General features: G+C 43.2%; 1 protein-coding gene across 1 annotated transcript; it reads left to right on the top strand.

Annotated features, from left to right (window-relative positions):
* The first annotated feature begins 770 nt into the window (after positions 1 to 770).
* Positions 771 to 8,118, top strand: LOC124647789. Its single transcript, XM_047187665.1, has 11 exons — positions 771 to 815; positions 1,232 to 1,318; positions 2,101 to 3,201; positions 4,083 to 4,168; positions 4,492 to 5,288; positions 5,384 to 5,803; positions 5,896 to 6,463; positions 6,532 to 6,762; positions 6,837 to 6,961; positions 7,041 to 7,475; positions 7,574 to 8,118. Exons 1-11 carry the CDS (start codon positions 774 to 776, stop codon positions 8,116 to 8,118), a joined length of 4,437 nt encoding a protein of 1,478 aa, XP_047043621.1. The 5' UTR covers positions 771 to 773.
* Positions 8,119 to 8,987: the final 869 nt, after the last annotated feature.

Raw genomic sequence — 8,987 nt, 5'->3', positions numbered from 1 at the left:
AGGAATAAGCAGAGATCACAGCTGGGAGGATCAAATCTTCTCCGTATTTATCACCGCCATTAATCAGCACCATATACGTTGGTGTACAGGTCGTGTCGCGGTGCGTCATTGCGTGCATGTCTGGCTCAGCTACGCGTGCAGATTGCAGCTTGCCCTACGTTAACCCTGGCGGTAAAATAAATACCTGCCAAAACATAGAGCTACCGCATGTATTTCCTTCCTTTTCAAAATAAATACTTTTTAAATAAATTCTTATTTTTCTCAAAATTGTAATAACTTTCTAAGTTTATACAACTCCTAAAGTAAACCCTAAAGTACGCATACGCTAACGCCGAGTTTTCCCTGTCTTATATAGTCCTAACCGAGTCTGAGGGGCGATTAGAGCCAAATCCATCTCGCTGTATAAAGCGTCGACGTGAGACTGCGCGGTGGGGCCCGCAAACCCATCCTCGTTCCCGTCCCGTTTTCATTTCCTCCCTTCCCCGTCGCGTCACCACCACCGCCCCGAGCCCCCTCCAAAACTAAACGAGCACTCTCTCTCATCCCCCCTCTCCTCTCTCCTCTGTCGTCCTCTCCCTCCCCCCCTCTCGGCTCCGCTGCGCTGCTTCCGCCCCACGCTAGACCGAAACCCCAGCCCGCCTCCATCTCCTCCCCACGCCCGCGGATGGCCGCCGCCGCGCCGCTCGCCGCCGGGAGGTAGGGGGGCGCGCGGGCCCCGATCGGCGAGGGGGGTGGGGCCGGGCATGAGGGCGCCGCAGGAGCGCGAGCGCACCATGAGGGATCTCTACGATCGTACGCGCCACAAGGATCTCGAGGTACATCCGCCGCCGCCCGCTCCTCCCGTCCGTCTAAGCTACCGCCCCCGCCCCCGCCGATTCCGTCCCCGCCGCCGCTGCTGGCGGCGGCGGCGGCCGCGGCCGTGGGGTTTGGGCGAGATCGACCGTGTCGGGGTTTCGCGATTCCAGGGTTCAGTTACGCGTTCGTGATTGCGTGCGTGCGCGTGCGCGAGCGCGTGCGGATTGTTTCGTCTCGTTAGGTCTGTTTTTCTCGGGGGAACGCGGTTTCGCGAGGGGCGAATCCGGATTTGATGGAACCCGTTGCCCTGAATCCCTCCCGTGCAGTATTCGCACTAATTTAGGCGTCAATCTAATCGATATATACTGAGTTGCGGTTACGAGGGTTTGGTGATTGACGCGCCCGGTATTTTATTTGTTCTGTTTGTGCCGCTCAGGAATCTGCAGCAGCCAAGGAGCGTCGCCGCATCGGCGGAGGGCGGGCGGAGGGGTCGGAACAGCACGAAGTGGCCCCCAAAGCAGAGGTGAGCATTATAGGGTTGTGGTTTTTCCCTGAATATGCAGGGCAAATATTCTTTGGTTCTCTGGGAATTTCTTGCAATTCGCACGTGCTGGTCCAATTGTCAGATGCCCACAGGCTTCATATGATGAGTTCAGTCTAGGTTATTCCTGTGTGTTAAGATGCCGTTGGCCTGACATTAGCTGCTGCGGCATCGGATGCTTGGAGGTGATTCTGAACCCATAATGCTGTAGAGTAGGGGCATGTGGCTATGTGAGTAGTGCATCCCCTGCTTCTGGGATGACCTAATCTCGCTCGAAATGGCTCGAAATACGCTTTGACGCTCTTTCTGTACTACGCTGTGATCACCTTTGTTTACTTGGTTAGCCTATGTTTGTCATGATTTTTTGTGCTGTGAATATGAATATTACTGTTTATACGTTGATGCTTGCAAAGTGCGCTAACAATGCATGCCAAACAGTCCATTCCATGGTCTTAAAAATGCTTCTGGATTGCCAGCCATTCATTGGAGGTAATACATTTTTGGCTAGCATGGCAGCTTGCTGCTTAAAATGAGCTAGTATAATTGTTATACCTAGCAATGTTTAGTCTGATCGTTTAATAATCAGTTGAAGGGATATCTATTTAGTCAATCCATCTTATGTTCCTGTTGTACATATAAAGTGCATTTTTTGTGGCTTCTAGGTCTTGATGTATGCTTTTTTTGTTTTGAGAAAATCTTCATATATGCTTACACCGTTCTTTAATAATGACTGTGGACATTGATGTTGGTTCACCTTTTGCCAGGACAACCCGACAGTAAGAAAAAGACCAGCACCATGTGATAGTCCTCGTGCCAAGGCAGAATCTGGCACCTGTAATCTTTGTTCTGCCCCTTGCTCCTCCTGCCTACACAGAAGTCTAGCACCTGTGGATTCTAATATGGACTGCGGATCATCTCAAACGTGCTGCGCAAGGTCAGAATCAAAAGGTAATATGTTGGTTCGTAGTGGGAAAGGGCTCCATGCAAAGGGTGGGGAAAATGAAGATGAATTCAGTGCTACTTCAAGCCATACTTCCTATTCTGAAAATGGTGGACATAAGGCCATGGCAAGATCATCAGTTGCGGCAGATTCGGAGGTTGACATGCCAGCAAAACGTAGAAAGCTACTGAATCATGATCCAAGGTTGCCTAGAGAAGAATGCCACGACGATAGTAACTCGTGTGTTACTGGTACATCGGCAGCAAGCAAACTTTTGTTGGATAGGAAGGATAAACTATCTACTTCTGCATCGAGTCGTGATCTTACTGCGAAGGACTATAAAGACAAGAATATTGCTTGTCACAACAGGCTAAAGAATTCACGTATCGAAGAATCTACAGAAAAGAAGAGATCTGATGTTCATACTGTGCAACCTGGCTCAGTTGACCGATCAGTTCCTGCAGATTCTCCTTCAGTTGTTACCAAAAAGTTACTCCGAACCCAATCCTCTGCTAGTGCTTCACAAGGGTTATCTCCTAAGAGGCCATGCCAGGGTTTAGCGGATTCACAAGATAATTTAGCACAAAAAACTTATGATAAAGTTTCAAATGATAAGATAGATCAGTCAGTAGGAGAAAAATTAAACCCCTCTGTGATTGGTGGTGACAAGCATGGCATGCTGAGTAGTCGCACTAACAAAATCAAGGCTGGATCTTCGTCAAAGGAACTGGAAAGTAGCACCCCATGCTCGAGGAAGAGCATTCAAGGGCACACTGGGATTGAATCTGTTCATGTCGCTAAGAGCAACAACAATTTTGAAGAAGACCAGAATCAGGATTTATCTACAGATACATCTAGTGGTAGAGAGTTGAATACACAGAATGATGCCATGGCAGAGTGTGGGAACTCCGAAAGCTTAATAGATGTATGTATCTCCTTGATCCTTCTTTTATTGCCATTTTCTCTGTATAAATGCAACTCCTATAACCTTGGTAATATGCAAAATAAACCTTAGTTGACATTGTGTTTAGATGAAAATTCAAGTGTGAGATATCCTTAGTTTGTTAGGTTTGAGGTGGGCTTGGCTTGAGAGGTAGGGAAATGTTTGCAAAGGAACATCTAAGCCTTTGTTTTGTTGGTGTAGAACACACTTAACATCGCATATTTTGTTGGCAGTAAGTGAGCAATACTTGTGGACTGTTAGAATATGAAATGAACCTTTGTCTCATTTACTTTGTTTCATCTGGAAGATAGACTGAACCGGTGAAGTTATATCGAAGCTTGAAGCCAAGTATTCTTCTGCACAACGTATGAAATTATGAAATACTAGAATCTGGGATAGTTTGTTGAGCATTTTTAGTTATGCAGGGTGACTATGTAAAGATTTTATTTAGTACATATGATTGTTTTGGGCTAGCAACCTCCATGGAAACATACAACTTTAATTTAAAGCATACAATATTGTGCTTGCGTTTGCTCGAAAAGAAAATCTTGTGTATGTGGTAATATACTCAGTTGGAAGTTTTATACTTTTTTCTCCGTAATGGAAATTTGTACTATGAAATAATAGTTATGTTCTTGTACCCATCAAGAATTTTGTGGCAGGTCATACACTTTGTTCTACATTTGCATATAGGTTCCACTCTTAACTAAGGCCTTAAAATTTCAGAAATATTGGCATGATATTTGACTATACTTGAGAATATAATTTGTGATATGCTTTGATTTGCATGACCTTTTCTTCTGCTTGTATTTTGTCACCATTGTTTTATAACATTTGCTTCTCTGGCTTCCATTATACCCCAGGTTAATGTTTGTGATATATGTGGAGATGTTGGTAGGGAGTATCTTCTGGCTACATGCACTAGATGCCTTGAAGGGGCGGAGCATACGTAAGACAAAAACTGTCTTGCCTTTTTTTTTACTTCGTCAGAAATATCACATTCACAAGTTGAAAGTTATTTTGCTTTTCATACTGGAACTGATACTATTTTTACTATTCTCACAACATACTAAAGCTTACACATGGACTGTAATTTTTTTACGGTATTTACAACATTTCCACTAGAGTAGATAAGGAAAGGAAAGGCAAATGATTTTTCTTTTTTTACTTATGAGAAATTTTGGACTATCTGCTACTGTTGTATGATATCTCTTGGTTACATTTCTGTTGTATGCTATGCTAGCTATTGACACCCCGTTTATGGCTGACCAGTTATTGCATGAAAGTGAAGTTGGACAAGATTCCGGATGGTGAATGGTTATGTGAAGAATGCCAGCTTAATGAAGATCGAATTAAAAAAAGAAGCAACCGTGGTGCATCAACAGTTGATATTTTGGATGGGAAGAACCAAAGTTCAGGAAGCATGAGCAACCCTAAGACCTTGCAGATTGCTGTCACTAATTTGGAGTCGCAGCAAATTGCTCGTGGTACACCAATAACTAATCACTTACCTGGTAATGATAAAAAACTGCATTCAATGTCAATTGATCCAGAATCACGGCAAGTGAAGTGTGCCACCCCAACTGCTGAAAGGCTGGATTCAAAGAATAAAAACTTCGGAAGCATTGCAAATCGTAAGAGGTTGCAAGTTGTTACCTCTGACACGGAAGCACGGCCACCCACTTGTGGCACACCGTCCGGTGGAAGATTAGGCAAGAAGATTGAAAGTTCTGAAGATTTGTTGAACCGTAAGAAGTTACGAATCGCCACTGATATAGAATCACCACTGTCAAGTGAAGGCTTGCTGAGTCCACCTAAATCATGCAAAAAGCATGCAGAGAATGCATCATCCTCTGATGCGAGGCTGTTCAAGACAGAAAGCCCTAGGAAACATGACATTTTCTCTCGTCAGAACTCGTTTAAGAAATCTGATAAGGGGAATTTCAAGTCACCTAATAATGCTCTAGTGAGGGGTGTTCAGGCAATAAAAAATTCTGCCACCTTATCACGGTCATATTCGTTGGGAAGTACGGCGAATGTCAAAGCACAACCAGTCCCTTCACCACGAGGTTTGAACAATTCTTTCATTGTTTCATTTCCAGTAAAATCATTATGCAGTTTTTTGTTTGTACTGCATTGTTAACCTCCTAACTTGGTCCACTAGGTCCTTTATCGAAGCAAATGTCTTTCAACAATAACAGCGAACCAAAGGTCAAGCAGTTGGTGGAAGGTGTGCCAAGCAAGCTGAAACCTGTAAAACATTCCTCAGTAGATGTTGGAGAGAAGGGGCCCATGAGAAAGCTTCTCAAACCTGAATCATTTAACCGCGAGGGTTCAATTTGTAAAGACTCAAGTTCAACAAAACAGAAGCAATCACTTCTCCTGTCTCGAGATGAAAAACCAAGAATGTTGAAACCTACGAAAGATAAGAGCTTCTTAGAAAGAAGGGCTTCTTTTAATCTTCAGAAACCAAATATTCCTTCATCACCAAGGCCTGATAGCTCTATGAAGTCGGGGGAACGGAAAATCGACCAAGACAATCCAAGGCCTGGACCAAGCATACTTAAAACTAGCAAAAAAACAGGTAAGCTGTTCATTTCCTTTACGCAATTTCTTGAGAAAACATGAAGTTTCAGTTTATTGACATGCTTCCATTTTATGGCTTGATGGTAGTAGGTACTATTGAAAAGAAGCAGAGTTCTGTTTTGTCCAAAAAGGAGAAGGGGGATGTTATGGTTCACCCAACATTAATAGGAGGTTTTTCTGCTAAAGATGCTTCAACAGTGCAGTCTTCTTATCCATTGCTTCCAGTGGAAAATGTTAATAAGGACAGTGATTGTGCGGGTGAATCTTATGATAATGAAATGCCAACTAAGCCTGAGGCAGTTTCCGTGCCGTTGGGCATGACTTCCGAATCAGATCTGCAAGATATGGTGCGGAGAGCAAGTGCTTCAGAAGATGTGACACCTACTGTTGGACATCACCAAGAAGATACTTTGGTAAGCACTGGAAATAAGCCAAGTAAAAATGCAGAGACTTCAGAAGACAAATTGCCTGAGAATCCACATGGTCCCGCAGTGGCACAGAAACAGTGCGCCCCTCGAAGTGCAATTTCACAAAAACTGTGCGCCCCTGAAAGCAAATTGATTGAGCCAAACCTGAAGCATCAAGATTCTTTTGAATTGCCTCCTATTGGAAATCTTTCCAGAGCTTTAGTTATTCCAGAGCAGACTTACATCTGGCAGTATGTCCTCTCCCCTTCGCTTCCTTATGTAGTACTTATGAAGTCTTTAACATGCATATTTTTTTCAGAGGTATCTTTGAGGTTTCAAGACCTGGAAACTCTTCTGAAATATTTGATGGGATTCAGGCTCACCTGTCCACCTCTGCCTCACCGAAAGCACTTGATGTAGTCAAACAATTACCTCAGAGAATTCAACTGGTAGAAGTTCCACGATGTTTCTCATGGCCACAGCAGTTTAAGGAAGTACAGCCGAATGAAAATAATATTGCTCTTTTTTTCTTTGCTAAGGATGTTGAAAGGTACTTCTTAATGTTTGATTACTTTCATCTCTTACCGCAGTAAGCTAACTGATTTTTCCTGTCTACTTATGCAGTTATGACAGAGCATATGGCAAACTCTTGGAGAAAATGCTAGTTGGAGATTTGTCCCTAATCGCAAATATTAGTGGCTTTCAACTTCTCATTTTGTCATCTGATAAGTTACCTGAAAAGATTCAAAGTAATGCTTTACCTTAGTTAACCTTATTGTCTAAAAGGTGTGTCTGGGTTACTCATTTAACTGATTCTATACTTTCCAGGGTGGAATGGCTTACTCTACTTTTGGGGAGTTTTCTACGCTGGTAAAGCAAATAGCTCAACAGAGCTAATCAGAGTGACACATCCTTGTCCACTAGAATCGACCTCTGGAGCGATTGATAAGCCTGTGTGTCCCCCTAAGGTTCCTCTGTCTTTGGGTATAGATTTGAACGAGTGCCCTGGTGATGAATTTTATGACCAGCCTCTATCACTTGGATCAGAGACAGAGAAGTTTGGTTCCTCTGAAGATAGCCAGACTTTATTGAGGTCGAAACATGAGGTTGAAAATCTGGATGAACGTGAAATACGTCAGGAAGGAACTGTAGTTACCAGAGAAACTGTATTGGGAAGTGCTACTGCAGGTGTCCGTGAAACTTATGTTCCTGCGAGCTTGGGAGGTTGCAACATGAAACCAGATTATCCAAGTGTTACAACAGGTGGTGATACTTTTTAATGAAATGGAACTATTATTTGGAGCTAAAAAAAATTCATGGCTAATCATTTTATTCTCTTAACTTTTTTTTACTTATTTCAGGCGGCATAGGAACTGCAAGTAGAGACATCATGGAGGATGAGGAGAGCTTTAGTCCAAATGAAGCTCAACACGATGTTGAGCAGCACGCAGGTGCAGGCAGATTAACGTCTGACGATATATTGGCTAAGAAGCAGGCTCTCACAGCCTTGACAGAAGTATCTGTACAGCATTCAAGGGAATCAATCTCGAAGGCTGACTTTGTTATGCGTGATTCTGGGCCAAACTACAAAAGGCAAAAGACTTTCAATGGAGATGAACAACTGCCTAGCATATGCTTGTCGAAGATGCATTCCTTGCCAGCTGGTTGGCGTACTCCATTAGACGACATACAGTGTACCTACAGGGGTCTTGCTGATCTAGGTTCGACAACTGTCTCGGATCATGTTGTGCATGTTCTTTCATCTGATGATGAAGACTCTCCAGAACCTAGTACTACTATGAATAAGGCATCGTTGAAGGCAGAGGGGGATCCTCCCTCCATTATCACTATCCCTGTCTACAGTGGCAAAGACGCACAATCTTGCCGGTTCTGTCACAGGAGATGATCGATCACTGTCTCTATCTCTTGGGCTCCCCTCTCTGGTGTAGCAAAAGGAAATCAAGATCTCGAGATAAAGCAGTTTCTGCCGGAGAAGCCTGGCATAAACACTTCGTTTCTTCTTTAGATATGCGGGTGTACAGTTTTGTGCTGTGTTTAACTTATGGAGTTTAGACAGGGTAGAAGTATGGTATAGCTGTTAAGTTATGAACATCTTGGTCTTATTTCACTGTATGCATCCGCTGCTGTTGTTGGTTGATGCTGGTCTGGTGATGGTATTGACTGCTGCATTTTGTTTGATATATGGAGTTTTAGTTGCACAATGTGAATTGTTCTATAGATCTTATGGTTAATTCTCCTTTACCTAGCTGACAAATTTTGAAGTCCTTGAACTTGCATGCATATCTGTCATCACAACAATTAGGTATGTGCAGGTACCTCTTGTCAATTGTTATTATCAATTGATTCGGTGGTGATTATCGCTGGTCTTTGTTGAACTTCAGTTTCATTTTGGCATGCAGTGATGTAGGAGTTATCAAGTTTAACATGAGGGCTGAAGCTTTTCCACGCGCTACTACGGTACCTCTTCTTTTATATGACATCTTATAGAATGTTAGCTTATAGATGCCAGTTCATTAGTCATGTTTTTCTCATTCTGTATCTGCAAAATTTCGATACATGAGTAAGCATTCAACAATAGAACAAGGGACTCGAAAGCTCACCTATGCAACTTCATGTCCAAGTATGTTGTGTAGATGATTTCATTCATGTTTGGCCAAGATGGTAAAATGGTGGAACCACTTCCATTCTCAAATTATGTGAACAGTGGCATTAGTTTTGCTGGTCAACGCACCTTTACCACAGGCAGTGTTCAAG

The sequence above is a fragment of the Lolium rigidum genome, chromosome 4 (assembly GCF_022539505.1).
Source record: "Lolium rigidum isolate FL_2022 chromosome 4, APGP_CSIRO_Lrig_0.1, whole genome shotgun sequence".
Taxonomy (NCBI): domain Eukaryota; kingdom Viridiplantae; phylum Streptophyta; class Magnoliopsida; order Poales; family Poaceae; genus Lolium; species Lolium rigidum.
This window is presented reverse-complemented; position numbering and strand designations above follow the sequence as displayed.

Excerpts from the sequence above, each read along its gene's own strand:
- LOC124647789 (XM_047187665.1), top strand. The coding sequence starts at position 774 with ATGAGGGATCTCTACGATCGTACGCGCCACAAGGATCTCGAG. Across the intron at positions 816-1,231 it reads CGCGCCACAAGGATCTCGAG|GAATCTGCAGCAGCCAAGGA; the intron begins GTACATCCGCCG and ends TGTGCCGCTCAG. Across the intron at positions 6,962-7,040 it reads GTTACCTGAAAAGATTCAAA|GGTGGAATGGCTTACTCTAC; the intron begins GTAATGCTTTAC and ends TATACTTTCCAG.